The sequence below is a fragment of the Mirounga leonina genome, unplaced genomic scaffold, assembly GCF_011800145.1.
Source record: "Mirounga leonina isolate KUSES-001 unplaced genomic scaffold, KU_Mleo_1.0 Mir_171, whole genome shotgun sequence".
Taxonomy (NCBI): domain Eukaryota; kingdom Metazoa; phylum Chordata; class Mammalia; order Carnivora; family Phocidae; genus Mirounga; species Mirounga leonina.
Window position 1 is genome coordinate 15,972,811 of NW_023270436.1, and position 15,858 is coordinate 15,988,668.

Genomic DNA, 15,858 nt, shown 5'->3' on the forward strand with positions numbered 1-15,858 from the left:
CACTGAGAGACCTCTTTCCCCAGTCACTTCCTCCTCAAAGCCACCAAAGAGGCTCTGGGGAAATGCAACATCTTACAACCAAAACCCAACTTAATAACACCAGCACTAGGGGACAACCATTTCATCTGCAGAGTTGCACCCCCAAACTCTCTACCCCACAGGGCCATGAGAGTCCCAAATCACATCCTCCCAGGAGATAACCCAAGTCTGATTCCTCCCTCAGGCTCAGCTAAATGGTCAACCAGGCTCATGTGCACTAAATGTTTGCCACCTGTCCTCTTTACCCACTACTATTCAACACTGGGGAAAAGTAAAAAAAAATTAAAAATTAAAAATAAACACATGTTTGCCACCAAGGCCACAGCAAACACAGGCAGCAGACTGGTCAAGTGGAGAGGTGACAGAGAAGGCCAAGGCCATCGCTTCTTGGCCTTTTGGCTAAGATCAAATGTAGAGAAAGCCAAGGCCCCCAAGCAGTGTTTCGATTATTCCAAGCAGGAATGATAATAACAACCATCAACATTTATTGGGTACTTTATTTTTAAGATTGATTTATTTGAGGGGGGTGGGAATCTCAAGCAGATTCCCCGCTGAGCACAGAGCCTGACACGGGGCTCAATCTCACAACCCTGAGATCATGACCGGAGCCAAAAGCAAAAGTCAGACACTTAACCAACTGAGCCACCCAGGGGCCCACCCCCTTATTGAGTACTTTAAAGCACTTCTAGAAGTGTGCCTGTTTCACTGAGGCTAAGGGTGTAAGGTGACCTGCCAGGGTCATGCAGTCAGCAAGTGGCAGCAATGATACAGACCCAGGAGGGCTGATGTCAGAGCCTGTGTTCTGTCCGCAGCACTATGCGGCCTCCCCACCAACCTATAACCCAAACGGTCGCCTGCTTGGATTCTCCAGCAGAGGAAGAGGTTTGCTGGAGGTCTGGCATCATGGTGGGTGTCCGCAGTTCAAACCCACTTAATCATCAACCACCATCAAATATGTATTAAGCAACTGCAGAGAACTGAGCTGAACTTGGCACTTAGGGAAGCTTGAAAGGCAGATAAGACCCCTGTCTTCAAGGGGCCTACAGGGCAGAGGGGGAGACAAAAGGAAAGAAGCCCAATTTACATTATACTGAAGTGGGAGGGTCAAGAGGTTGGCTGGTTTGAACCAGAAAAAAGCCGCCTCAAGGCAGCCGCTGCAGAGATCTTAGAGGAGGAGGGGGAGGGGAGACAGACACGGAAGGAGGCAATTTTCGGCAACTTTGACCAAGATCCAGACTCTAGGGGCACCTGGGTGGCTCAGTCGATAAGCGTCTGCCTTCGGCTCAGGTCATGATCTCAGGGTCCTGGGATCGAGCCCAGTATCAGGCTCCCTGCTCAGCGGAGAGCCTGCTTCTCCCTCTGCTGCTTCCCCTGCTTGTGCTTTCTCTGTGTCTGCCTCTCTCTCTCTCTCTCTCTCTCTGTCAAATAAATAAATAAATCTTTAAAAAAAAAAAAAAAAAGATCCAGACTCTAGGCAAAGCTAAGTGCTTGGAGTGGTCAGAAGTCATATCTAACACAGAGAATGAAGCTTAGGAAAGCCCCTAGATGGGACGCCTGGCTGGCTCAGCCAGTGGAGTATGCAACACTTGGGTCTCGGGGTTGTGAGTTCGAGCCCCACATTGGGTGTAAAGATTACTTTTTTAATAAATAAATAAATAAATAAAATCCTGAAAATCTTGAAAAGAAATCCCCTAGATTTAGCAAGTATGTATTTGCCATAAACATGGGGCAGAGAGAGAGCATTCTAAGAACCTCCCCAAGCAGGCCCACTGCAGGCCAACGGAGATGACCAACGAGAGGGCTAGAGCTATTGAGGCCAACCCAGTGGTGCCTTGGAGGACGAGCAGCCAAGGCAGCCAACTGATTTCTTCAAAAGAGACACCGTACGGATTTATATGTGTAACTCCTAATGTTTTAAATGTCGGCAACCACGGTTGACCGTTGAACAACACAGGGGTTAAGGGCACTGACTCCCTGAGAAGTTGAAGATCTACATATAACTTATTTTATTTTATTTTATTTTATTTTTTTATTTATTTTGACAGAGAGAGGGAACGCAAAGCAGGGGGAGTGGGAGAGGGAGAAGCAGGCTTCCTGCCGAGCAGGGAGCCCAAGGCGGGGCTTGATCATGACCTGAGCTGAAGGCAGACGCCCAACGACTGAGCCACCCAGTCACTCCCAACTTCTTTTTTTTAATAATATCAACATTTTAATAAGTGGCTTCTGTCAGTCAAGTTATGAAAATCCACATATAACTTTTGAGTCCCCCAAAATGTAGCGGCTAATAGCTTGCTGTTGACCAGAAGACTTACTGATAATATAAACAGTCGATGAAAACGTATTTTGTATGTATATTATATTTTATGCACATATTTTGTATATTACATATTATATTCTTAGAACAGAGTAAGCTAGAGAAAAGAAAACGTTAAGGAAATCATAAGGAACAGAAAATGCATTGACAAAACTATAGTGTATTTATTTATTTTTTTTTTAAGATTTTTATTTATTTATTTGACAGAGAGAGAGACAGCGAGAGAGGGAGCACAAGCTGGGGGAGTGGGAGAGGGAGAAGCAGGCTTCCCGCTGAGCAGGGAGCCCGATGCAGGGCTCGATCCCAGGACCCTGGGATCATGACCCGAGCCGAAGGCAGATGCTTAACGACTGAGCCACCCAGGCGCCCTATACTGTATTTATTTTTTTAAAAAACCACATATAAGTGGACCCACACAGTTGAAACCCTTGTTGTTTAAGGATCCAACAGTAATTTGGAATATTTTTAAATACCATGAAGGCCAAGCAACATGGGTCTTCAGGCCAAATCCAACCTGTGGTTCCAGTATGAAGAACCAAAAAGAGAATGGGTTTGGTGCCAGAGGGTCTAAGGTGACACTCAGGTCAAGCTCTTGCATCAGGATCTGGGTGACACCGGGTGTGTCCCTAAGTCCCTGGAGCTGCAGTTTAGCTTCCTCATCTGCAAAATGGGGTAAACTAGCACCCAACCCAAAGAATTGTGGTCAGAATCATATCAACAATGATGAAGCACAAGAAAATGTTGTCTAAATCTCAAAGTGTTGAGCAAAGGCCCATGATGTCACATAGGCCAAGAGAAGAGAGGGGACAATCAGAGAGAGCAGACAATGCCTGAGGCCACGAAGAGAGAGTGAGGAGGAAATGAGCTGGGTCTTTGCTGGCGTGCAGGCCGGAAGAATCTGGACAATAGAATCCACGTCAGGGGTGGAAATATAAATTTAGGAGTCGCAGGCACACAAGTGAAAAAAGAGATCACGCAAGTAGATAAATTGACCTAGGTACCTAGGAGCAAAACAGGGAGCCAGCAGAAGCCTTTGGAATAACACAGAGGTGGGCCCCCACAGAGGGATTCAAGAAGGAAGTGGGGAAGGAAGCTGGGGCGGGGGGGGGGGGGGTCTGTGGAGAAGCAGATCTCAAGGGAGGGAGGGGGAAATAGGCCACTAAAGAGTGGGATGCATTTTTAGCAAAAGAAAAAACGTGGAAGAATGGCCCAGGCTGTGTTAAAAACAGAAAAGGAGCAAAGTAAAGACGTGACAAAGAAGTTAGAAGGGGCAGATGGGTAAAGAGAGGGAACCAAAAGAAAAAGGGACCCACTGATGGCCACGTCAGGTCTATGCTGATGGGATATACGGGGGGTGGGGTAGGGGGGACACTCATAAAAGGTGCTGAGGTGGAGGGACGTGTGGGGTGGGTGAACAGCCTTGGAGGGTCTATCCACTGTGTGCCAGGAGCTCCCACACCCCTCGTTGCCCGCGGACTCCCAACGATGCAGGGGGCAGGTTGCAGGCCCATCTTACAGCCTGGTTTCAACAGGATTTTTTGTCGAGAGCAAGGCCCTCCAGGGCTTATTCAAAAGGATACACAGACTGCTATCCAGAGGTGTCTCAAGCAGCCTGAGGATCCATGAGCTAAACCGAAAAGAGCTCCCCAGAACCTTCCGCCCACCTTCACGCTCACCCAGGGCTCTACTATTCAAACAGCTGCAAATGTGCGCCCTGCTCTCCCCAACAAGAAAACAGAACAGAACATGGCTGTCTCTGCCAAGTGAGTTCTGAATAAGCTGCATTCCATTTCATTAAAACAATTACCTGAGTCCCAGCCAAGAATTACATACAGCTTCCTCACAGCACCGCCCCTCCCCCCCCATAAAACACACATCATGCTGCATTTCAAACAGGCAGAGAAAGGCCATGGCACACCACTCTGAGCCCGCACTAGGAAGATCCCTTGATCCCCACCAAGCGGCCAGCCTCTGTGTCCTTGCAGGCCGACGGACAGACGTGGGTCTCAAAGCAGACCCTCGCGTGAAGTGCTCCCCTTACAAGAAAGAGCCTGCTGGCTGCCCAAAATGTTCCTAGTAGGCACGAGGCCCTCAAAGCCAAGGGGGCCACTGGTGCCAGAATCCAGCTATTTCTCCCAAACAGATGGGAGACCCAAGTGGCCCAGCTTTGAGTCAGCACAAAACAAGACAAGAGGGACCTGGGAGTGGGGATTCCAGGAGAGGGAGCCTGAAGGCTGGATGGCCAGACCTGAGCTGCAAGCAAGAGCCTGGGGGCCACTCTGGCCCACGCTGCCCACAGGCTAGTGGTGTTCTTTTGGCCACAGATAAGAGGTTCATGATGTGAGGCAAATGGCATTTCGTCCCCTCCCCCAGGCTCCAGCTGCCCAGAGGCTATTCTTTTGTAAAGCCTTGCTCCGCATCCCACCCAGGCAACCCTCTCCAAACTCTGCCCAGAGCCCAGCATCTCCCTTGCCTTGACCCTGGTCTGATTAATGTCACCACACCCAAAATAACCCCGGAGGCTGCCTCCGCACTGTGGAAGCTCGCTGTCTCTGGCTGGCCCTGTCCTTTTTACTGCATGGGTCATTGTGGCTGTGTGCCCCAACCCGAGCTGAGAGTTATAGATCCTAACCATCCCTGGCCTGCTTGGCTCCTGCCGGCCCACCCAGTCTTTCCACCGGGGGCGCAGCGTCCCAGGAGGCCGAGGGTCACAGGTGGACACTTATGTACACTCCTGGCTGAATAACCCTGAGCCCGCTCTAGAATAAGCCACGTTTTACTTTTTTCCAACTTTTGATCATGAAAGTGTCTAAACACACAGAGAAGTTGAAAGAGCATTTCAATGAACACCCACATACCCTCTACCTAGATTCAGTCATTAACATTTTGCCATTTTGTATAAACAGGCACACATGTTTGCAGGCTTTCTCTCTCTCTCTCCATATATATATATATACACCCCTTTTTTTTACTGTATCATTTCAAACTGAGTTTCAGACATCATGACATTTTACTCCCAAATACTTTTAACTTGCACCTAACAATGATAATATTCACCCATAAAACCACAATACCACAATTACACAAGAAATAAGCATTAAAAGGCCATCTTTAAGGGAAAACTTGGCCACCGGGGGCTCTGCCGGGCCTGGCCAACCACACGTTCTGCCTGCCATCGGCCCAGCGTCCAAGGCCTCCCTGGAGAGGCCAGCCCTGAGTCCCACTGGTTAGGCAATCAATCCGTTAGCTGGAAGGCTTTATCGGGACGTGAATGCAGGCTTCAGGCCAGATGTGTGACTCCCAACAGGCCCCCAACTGAAGAGGCAAAGTAGACCTGGGGGCTGGGAAGGCTCTGGGCTTATCCTGGGGAGGAGACAATTCCTGAACACCCCTTTTAATCAGGAGCTTTGTCAAGGTTTCTGGGAAAACTCAGCCCAATTCTCTCTCGCCCTCTCTCCCTCCCAAAGGACACTCTCAATTCTCCACCTTAAAAGACTTCCTCCTCTGGAAATGGGTCTGCTCCAGGGGTGGCAACATACAAACACCTGAATGAAGACAGGAGCACATCTGTATGGGCCAAGGGCATAGAGGGCTTGATTCCGATTCCAACCAGGCGTAGAAGAGGGACCTCAGAGGACTACCCTCTGCCCCAAGGGGAACAGGTGACTGAAGGGGGGGAGGATGGGGAATGGGAGGGCATTGAGCAGGAGGCCCTCTGCCACCAGTGTCCAGCAGCCCATCCCGAGCAAGATCGAAGGAGAGGGAAGAAGCCCAGAGAACAGGAAGAGGATGGATGGGGGAGACTGTGGGGAGGGGGCAGAAAAGATTTTTAGCATCCTAGAAATGGAAAACAACCAAACCAACAGGCAAGCGAGATCCAATCCAGCATCATGAACAGAGCTGTAAAAATGGTTACAAGCCCGACTCTGCACTCCCCAGCCCTGCCACTCACTAGTTAACAGAATTTGGGTAAGGGGGCTAACCCTCTCTGTGCCTCAGTTTCGTCGTCTGTAAAATGGACAGTAGTAATAATAATAGAACCTGTGCCTCCTATCGCCGACATGAGTCAGGGAAACAATGCGTGTAAGGTGCCCAGCACAGTGCCTGTACGCAGTTTAAGTGCTCAATAAAAACTATGGGAAAGAGTTCTACAGCTCTTTGTTATTATTAATGAAGCACTGAGACCAGGACAACCCAGGGAAGGGCTGCAATGAGGTGGAGGCGGGAGGAGTTTTTCAACTCTCTGGCCTTGGAACAAGGTAAAGGCCCGAGGAAGCTTTGGAGGGTCAGCACACTCCACGCATGGTGAGTTATATGGGGGACAGGCGCTGCTTAGTACCCCTGCAGTAACTCCGGCCTTCTGAGCGGCGCTCCAGCCAAAGACCCACCCAGCCTCTCAATGCATGGCCATCACTGGGGAAACTGGAGGGAATACTGCGAGGCTCCCTTGGAAGACCTCCAACCCACAGCGGCAGGGCTATGGCCCCAGCAACCCGAACCTCTCCACACGGAGCAGCAGGCAGCTTAGCACAATGGAGAGCGCACCTGCCTGAGAACCAAACACCCCGGGTTCGGAGCCCAGCTCTGCACCTCGCTAGTGTATAGCCCAGGGGAAGCTCCGGCGCGGACGCGGAACGCACCATCGTTCCCCAGGCTGCCTCTGCCGTGGGCCCAGCAGCTGGGTGCCCTGACCCTGGCCTAACACACAGAGGCACCACAGACAGGCAAGCCCAAAGTCCGGACTTTCCATGGAAACAGGGAGGCTCCGTAGCCCGGAATGCCCCAGGCAACTCCCCTGCCCCCCTAGCACTCCCCCTAAGGACAATGAGGCACTGTTTTTCAGAGGGTCAAGACTGCTGAGAAGCCGAAAGAAGACATGTCCAGATTCTAGCAGCAACTGGGCATTGCCAACAGCTGGCTGTTCCCCCTGTAAGAGATGGGAAGGCAAAGCTATCAAGGTCTGAACTGGACCCACGCCTTACCTCTATAGAGGCCGTTTATTCGGGATGGCCCCCCCCCCAGGGCACAAATTTTGAAGGTAACTAGCAATTAGTCAGCAGGCCCATGGCTCACCCCCCAGTTAGTCACCTCACCCAGCACTTAACCTTATTATGATTTAGTTCACTAGATCTGGAATTGGATCAGTCTGTGTTCCAACCCCAGCTTCCCCCAGTGAACCTCCCAGAGCTCATTTCCCCATGTGTAAAGCGGAGATAAAACACCTCCCTCTCGGAATGGCAGTGATCATACCCCTAAAGTGCTGAGTCCGATGTCTGTCTCCCATCAAGCACACGTGACCTTTATTGGACCGCAGCTGTGGTCACAGCCCCCCCCCCCCCCAAGAGCACTAGGAACATGAACGAGGGGAGAGCGAGGAGTTGGGTCCGAAACCGTAATCAGAGTGCATCTCAGTGTTGTGGGAACTCTGTCCAGGAAACTCCGGCCAGAACTCAACAGAGCGAACTCTGGGCCAAACCAGCATCTAAACAGTAATGGGAAAAGCCACCAGCAACCACCCCTGCAGCACAAAGAGGAGAGAACACACAGAGAAGGGCAGTGTTTCTGTTTTTCTGCCCAAAGAGCTATAAATTTGTAACTCATTAAACAGCACATAGTGAGGCTGTCACTAGCCGCTTTGGGGAGGGAAGAGTTCCCCAATTTTTAAGACCAAAAAAAAAAAACCAAAACCAAGCCACAGCAGAGACTCTGCCGCCTCTAGCCTTGCCACAGGACAGACCATAAACTCTCCCCTGTTTCAGGGACCAGGAGGCTCACAGCTGAGAGCACTCTCAGGAGAAAAATAAAAACAAGAGGCCTGGCCTTTGTGTCCACCCTAACTAAGGAAAACAGCTGAGGTGCAGCCAACCAGGCAGCTGATGGGGCCTGAGCACAGAGGCAAATTCCTCTCCCCTTCCTGCTCACCCCACTGCTCCCACCCAGGGGCTCCGGGGCAGCCAGGCGTGGCTGGCCTCCTGGGAGCTTGGTCCAAGGAAGTCAGGCAGCCCAGAACAACTGGAGAGTCTGTGCTGGAAGGTGGCAGAAGTTACAGGCGGCAGCCACCAACCCCCTGCGACCCCTCCTTCACGTGCTGCTCACCCCCTCCTCGGGAAGAAAGACCTCTTGGTACATGAGAGCTGCAGATCTAGGAGCCAAGGACTGGGCTTCTAGTCATGGTTTGGTCATTCCGTGGCAGTGCAGCCTTGGGCAAGTGAATCAACCTCTCTGAGTCTGTTTTCTCCATTTGTAAAAGGCAGGTAGTAATGAGAGCAGTGGCCCTAAGTAAGGGGCTCTTACAAAGGGTTGCTGTGAGGGAGGATGGGACAAGTTGAGGTATGGGGAAGCACTCCATAAACAGCAAATTTCAATTCCTGCAGTCCCCTCTGCCAGTATACTCTTTTCCCGAGACTCACTCAGTTTCCTGGCCCTAAATGGAAGACTGTCAGAGAAGAGGAATTCTGGACTCCAACAGCAAACTCTACAAAACTCTCTCAGACCTTCAAACACTACTGTGTGGAAGGGACTGTAGAAAAGCAACAGAAACACATCAGCATTTTAGAAACCGTAACTCTGCTCCTCAGTTCCTGCTGGGAAAGCATCAAGACTTTCAGATCCTGGTTCAAAAAACATCCCCCAGTCTCCTCTCAGCTTATTTTTTATGTGAAAAAAATACCTGCCTGCAAGCCACGCCAATCGTAAGTGTGTTAGAAAAATGGGTGCCAAGGCTGACCCAAAGGCAGAACTATGCTTGGCAGCCACCACACTGCAAAACAGGCAGGACTGCACACCATCCCCAGCACCAGGATCTCTCGGCGGCGCCCTGATCTTTTGCAAAAGGAAGCTGGCGGTCCTCCTCCCTGACCCCTTGGAAGTCCAGCACCTACAAATAGCCAGTCTTAACTTAGCGCCCTGTGCGCTTGGGGGCGGCCAGTCAGAGCTGTCTGATGAATCTGCTCCTCAGAGCCTGGGACAGAGAAAGCATCAGTGGTCACACAAGCCACCCACAGTCCAGAGAGGGAAGACAAGGCTCCTACAGAGAAGAAACTAACCCCCCCCCCCCAATACCTCCCCAGCTCAGAGGCCCTCTGGCTACAGGCATGAAGGGGAGGGAGAGAGGAGTGAAGAGTGAATCCTCTCACTCCAGGGTTCAGGTCACTGAAGGCATTCCTAGAACCCTGGCATGAACCCCCTTGGGTTTAGTGTCGGGTTTCAGGAGATACTTTTCCCTGTCCTAACACCAGGTCAAGACTGGACTGAAAAGAGTAGTTTGGGAGCTCTGATAACATGAAAACAGTAAAACTCTGTTATGGGCATCCTGTCCTCCTTACCTGTGTGGCCTCCAGCAAGGCTGGATGCTGGGGGGTGGGAGGAACTCTGCCAGCCCGGACAAGTCCAGAGATGGCCATACCTTGGGGCCCACTTCCCACCTCATTCCCCTGGCACTGCACCAGACTCTGGGAGCGGGGGAAGAATCATGTCTCCCCAAATTACTCTTCGAGGATTAGGCTCATCTGTGATAGGAAAGGGGAGGGGCTGGTCCACAGAGTGGACAGGGCAGTCGGGAAGTGGAGTGACCAGCCCATGGAACAGGGTGCCCAGACCTGGGTTGGGCGGGGGGGGGGGGGGGGGGGAGACCAGAGGGAAACTGGGCTTTGTGGGGTGTGGTCATTGGAGGCTCATCTTTAACTTGTGAAATGAAAGGGGTGGCCTTGGAGGGGCTATCCCTGAAGCGGAGGTCCTTAAAGGGGTGGGAGCAGGTCCTGGAAAAGAGGGACCAACCGAGTTTCGGCAGCTGTTGTTCCCCGAGTTGGGCGGCCGATCAGTGAGGTGGGGGGGTTGGGGGAGCCGTCTGTGAGGGGAGGGTCCCACAGTGGGGGAGGCGATGTGGTGCAGGCAGTGGGGGGTCCGTCCCTGGGGCGGACGGGCGGGTCCCTGAGGTGCAAGCTGGCCCCTACGGCTGGTCTGGGAGATGGGGGTGGGTCCCCGAGGTCCGGGGTCCGGAGGTGGGGCCGTCCCCGAGGCGGGGGCTGGCGGCTGTGAGGACGGCGGCGAGGCCGGCCTGGCCCGGGACTCAGGCCCAGCCGGGGATCCCGGCCCCGCGGAACCCCAGTATTCAACGAGCAAAGCCGGGACCCGGGTCGCCGGGGGCGGGATCCCGCGGCCCCCGCCGCTCGCTCGCGCCCGCCCGGCCCGGGGCCGCGCGCCCCTCGCAGCCTCCTCCCTCGGCCTCCCGCTCACTCACCGAGGTCGTCCATGGCGGGACCGCGGGCGCCGGGAGCCGGCTCGGCGTCCCGCTCTCCGCCCGTCCCGGGGCCGCTCCTCTCAGCCCCACAACTTTTCCGCCGCGAGCCTCCGCCGGGAACAGAACGCGCCGCCGCCGCGCGCGCCCCGCCCCCGCGAGCACGCGCGCCCCGCCCCCGCCCGCGGTCGCCCCCGGGAGCAAGCTGGCCCCGCCCCGTGCGCACGCTAGCCCCGCCCCGCCGCCGGGCCGCGAGCGCGCGCCCAGGCAGCGGTGGGCCACGCCGGACAGGGTGGCGGCGCCCCCTCGCGGCCGAGTCGGCAAGTGTCAGGCTCCCAGGCCTTCAGGCCCTGCGGTCAGTCGGTCTCAAAGTCACATGCCTGACCGTCTGGCTGACAGATCCATCTCCTGTGTTGACATCTCACAGTCTGACCTGCGTCTGACAATCCATCAGTCACTCACTCATCAGATGTCCATCCACTGGAGAGTCAGATTTGTCCACCCGTCTGTCTGTCTCCCAGTAGGTCATCTCCCAGGAGGACCCTAAATCAGTACCAGGCAAAGCAGGGAACATTTGGAGGGCCTTTCTTAGGGTCGTCCTCTGGACCGATGGCAGTGCAGCTTGCAATCCGGACTTTGGGGCCAGATTCAGTACTTCCGTGGTTATATATCCCTTAATCTTCCACATGTCTACCCTCCCTAAAGGGAGACTTTTCCAAAACTCTGCATGGAGCAGAGGGGACCCCAACTTAGACATTAAAGGAAAAACTTCAAGATTACACCCAGTGCCAGGCATAGTTTCCTGAAACACCCACTGCCACCCCAGAGCCCAGAGGAAATGAGTAGAAACCAGGTACAGATGAATGGATAAAGAAGATGTGGTATATATACACAATGGAATTATTATGCAGCCATCAAAAAAACCCCAAAATCTTGCCATTTGCAATGACATGGATGGAACTAGAGGGTATTATGCTAAGCAAAATAAGTCCATCAGAGAAAGACATGTATCATATGATCTCACTGATATGAGGAATTCTTAATCTCAGGAAAGAAACTGAGGGTTGCTGGAGGGGAGGGGGTGGGAGGGATGGGGTGGCTGGGTGATGGACATTGGGGAGGGTATGTGCTATGCTGAGTGCTGTGAATTGTGTAAGACTGATGAATCACAGACCTGTACCTCTGAAACAAATAATACATTTTATGTTTAAAAAAAAAAGATAGTAGGAAGGGAAAAATGAAAGGGGGGGAATCGGAGGGGGAGACAAACCATGAGAGACTATGTACTCTGAGAAACAAACTGAGGGTTTTAGAGGGGAGGGGGGTGGGGGGATGGGCTAGCCCAGTGATGGGTATTAAGGAGGGCACGTATTGCATGGAGCACTGGGTGTTATATGCAAACAATGAATCATGGAACACTACATCAAAAACTAATGATGTAATGTATGGTGATTAACATAACATAATAAAATTAAATTAAAAAAGAAAAAAAAGAAACCAGGTAATAGTAACAGCTGCCATTCATTGAGTGCCGGATACTATGTAGCTACTACTGAAGTTAATTCTCATAGAGGCTCCTATGACTATCAGCCCTTCCCTACTCTTTGCAAAGGGCAAGGGTAGTTTGTCGATTCTATATAAAAATGCCCTGTAAGCATAACTTTGAGTTCCCTTGCCCATCAGAATCCAGCCCCCAAGACCCTCTGGGTCAAGTCAGGTCCTCCAGGAAGCAGATGCTGAGATGGAGTTGGGGGTTGGGGGTGGGGGTGGGGGTGTAACGCCCATGAAAGAAAGGGGAAGAAGCAGGATCCCGCAAGGACTCAGATCTGACAAAGATAAATAACCTAACAGGAAGCGCCAGAACAAAAACTCATTGGAGGAGCCCCACTGGGCAGAAGTGTTCTGGCCCCAGTCCCCCCCACCATGTTTAGCCACTGGCTATGGGATGCCCTGGAAGAAGAGCTCAGTCTTGCCCTGAAAACCCTGCATCTGGAAGCCGCCATTTCTTGATCTCGGTGACAAGCTCTTTTTTGAAGGCAGAACCACGTGCCTCACCTTTGGCTGCCTATATTAAAACTCAAGGAGTCAAGACTGCTCCCCAGCCAGGCAGTCACGCTATCTCATGCCCTTCCAACACCTTTAATGTACCTCTGTTTTGTAGGCACTTCTTACTCCTGCAATTTACATGTAGTGGTAGGATTATTTGATAAATGTCCCTCATCCTATTAGAGGAAAAGCACATGAGGGCAGGAACCATGTCCATTGCTATGTGCGCAGCATATAGAAGGTGTTGCTCAATATATATTTGCTGAATGACTGGTGGGCATTATGCCCAACACTTGGAATGAAGCAAACCATAGTCCCTTTCCTCAGAAAGTTCATGGTTTAATTGAAGACGCAGAAGAGAAGTAGTGAAGTCACTCATTAATTCACTCGGTGAGATATTTAACAGTGCCTGTGCTGTACCAAGAGCCGTGCTCAGACTGGACGTACAATGATGAATAAAACTGATATGGTGCCTGCCTTCTTCGGGGTTACAGTCCAAAAGAGCAGGCAGAAGAGCAAATAGGCCTGTATGAAGAATGAATAGCCTCACACCATTCCCAGCTGCCTAGAACAGCATATGCAAAGGCCTATGGGCAAGACAGAAGCCATGGTGCACTGGAAGGACTGGAAGGAATTTGCAGCATGAAATATGAGGTGGGGAATGAAAATGGGGAGGCAAAAGGGTCAGCAAGGCCATATTTTCTTATATTGATTACAGGTTGATACAGTAACATTTAAGATATACTGGAGTAGATAAAACATTAATTTTACTTGTTTCTTTTTACCTTTTTAATTTAATTTAATTTTTTTTATTTTTAAAAAAGATTTTATTTATTTATTTGACAGGGAGAGTGAGAGAGCACAAGCAGGGGGAGCAACAGAGGGAGAGAGAGAAGCAGGGTTCAATCCCAGGACCCTGGGATCATGACTTAAGCTGAAGGCAGACGCCCAACCAACTGAGCCACCCAGGTGCCCCTCTTTTTACCTTTTCTTAAATGTGGTTACTAGAAAATTGTAAATTACATACATGGCTTGCATTTTGTTTCTAGTGGAATCCAGGGCTGGGTCAGAGAGTGCTTAGTGGACCGTTATTAAGTATGCTTCCTAAAGATTAACTTGCATTGACAAGGCAGACAGACAGCCCTGCTAAAACTGAATTCAGAGTCCCCAGGGTAAGGAAACAGCCACCGAGAAAGCAGATCCTCTGGTGGGGTCACCCCATGGCCAAATGCACATAAGCCCATCTAGTCCCTGGAATATCTCTGTGTTGCTCCTTCTGCCCTGATGGCTATGGATGCCCCAGCACAGCGGTGCCTGCGCTCAGTAGTGTGGGGTAGAGATTAAGTGCTCATTGGTTAGGCAGAGGGACTCCACCCAGGTTCAAACCCCCACTATGCTCCTTGCTGGTGGTGAATCTCTGGCCATTTACTCTCTGCACCTCAGATTTCCACCTCTGCAAAAAGATGATTACTAGCCACATCTCAGAGTCATTGTAGGATTAAATGAGATACTACACATTTAGCACTTGGAATGATCCTTACTATCAATAAGCGCTCTGGCCCAGCCCTACCCACTAGAAACAAAATACAAGCCACATACGTAATTTAAGACTTTTTAATAGCCACATTTAAAAAGGTAGAGGGATGCCTGGGTGGCTCAATCAGTTAAGCCTCAGACTCTTGATTTCCGCTCAGGTCACAATCTCAGGGTCCTGGTATCAAGCCCCCCATCAGGCTCCACGCTCAGCGCAGAACCTGCTTGTCCCTCTCCCTCTGCTCTTCCCTCAGCTTGTGCTCTCTCTCTCTCAAATAAACAAATGAAATCTTTTTTTTTTTTTAAATAAATGAACAGGGGCGCCTGGGTGGCTCAGTCGTTAAGCGTCTGCCTTCGGCTCGGGTCATGATCCCAGGGTCCTGGGATGGAGCCCCGCGTTGGGCTCCCTGCTCTGTGGGAGGCCTGCTTCTCCCTTTCCCTCTGCCTCTCCCCCTGCCTCTCCCCCTACGTGTGCTCTCTCTCTGTATCTCTGTGTCTCAAATGAATAAATAAAATCTTTAAAAATAAATAAATAAATGAACAGGTAGAAAACAACAGGTAAAATGAATCTTAATATACTTAATCTAATCCAATATATCCTAAATGTTCTCATTTCAAACTTTATTTTATTTATTTATTTACTTACTAATCTGAGAGAGAGAGAGAGAGGGAGACTGCACAAGGGGAGGGGCAGAGGGAGAGAGAGTATTAAGCAGACCCAGCACAGTGTGCAGCCCCCATGGGGCTGGATCTCACAGCCCTGAGATCTGGACCCTGAGATCATGACCTGAGCCAAAACCAAGGGTCAGAAGCCGAACCGACTGAGCCACCCAGGCACCCCTCTCATTTCAACTTTTTTTTTTTTATTATTAAAGATTTTATTTATTCATTTGAGAGAGAGAGAATGAGAGAGAGAGCATGAGAAGGGGGAGGGTCAGAGGGAGAAGCAGACTCCCTGCCGAGCAGGGAGCCCCATGTGGGACTCGATCCCGGGACTCCAGGATCACGACCTGAGCCGAAGGCAGTCGCTTAACCAACTGAGCCACCCAGGTGCCCCTCTCATTTCAACTTTTTTTTTTTTTTTAAAGATTTTATTTATTTATTTGACAGAGAAAGACACAGCGAGAGAGGGAACACAAACGGAGAGTGGGAGAGGGAGAAGCAGACTCCCCACCGAGCAGGGAGCCCGATGCGGGACTCGATCCCGGGACTCCAGGATCATGACCTGAGCCGAAGGCAGTCGCTTAACCAACTGAGCCACCCAGGCGCCCTCAACTTTTAATCAGTATGAAAAGTATCAGAAATTTCTTACTTTTTTTCTATATGAAGTCTGTGAAATCCAGTGTCTATTTTACACGTAGAACACGTCTCCGTTTGACCAGCCACATTTCAAGTGCTCAGCAGCCACATGTGGTCAGTGGCTACCTAAGGGACAATGCAGCTTTAAATGGGAGTTGGCATCATTATTTTTGGGGATTTCAACCTAAAAGCCATTTCCTTAGAAAACCATGCCCTGACCTGCAGGACCCCTGTTATTAAGATCTTTTTTTAGCACCCTGGAATACACTCCTGACAATTATAATTAAACAGTTCCTGTGCACTCGTTTGCAACTCTCTGTCTCCTACTAGACTCTAGACTTCAGGAAGGCAGACCATGTCTTAACAGTGCACTGATTGACTTTGGCAAGAA

The 15,858-nt window shown here is 51.0% G+C and overlaps 1 protein-coding gene across 3 annotated transcripts in view; it reads right to left on the bottom strand.

Annotated features, from left to right (window-relative positions):
* Nucleotides 1-10,734, bottom strand: part of PXN (paxillin) — a 47,719-nt gene extending 36,985 nt beyond the window's left edge. For all 3 annotated transcript variants that reach the window (XM_035017133.1, XM_035017132.1, XM_035017130.1), the window contains exon 1: nucleotides 10,593-10,734. In XM_035017133.1, the coding sequence (XP_034873024.1) occupies nucleotides 10,593-10,605 (13 nt within the window). In that variant the 5' untranslated portion in view covers nucleotides 10,606-10,734. The remainder of the gene's footprint in view (nucleotides 1-10,592) is intronic.
* Between the last annotated feature and the right edge of the window lie 5,124 nt (nucleotides 10,735-15,858).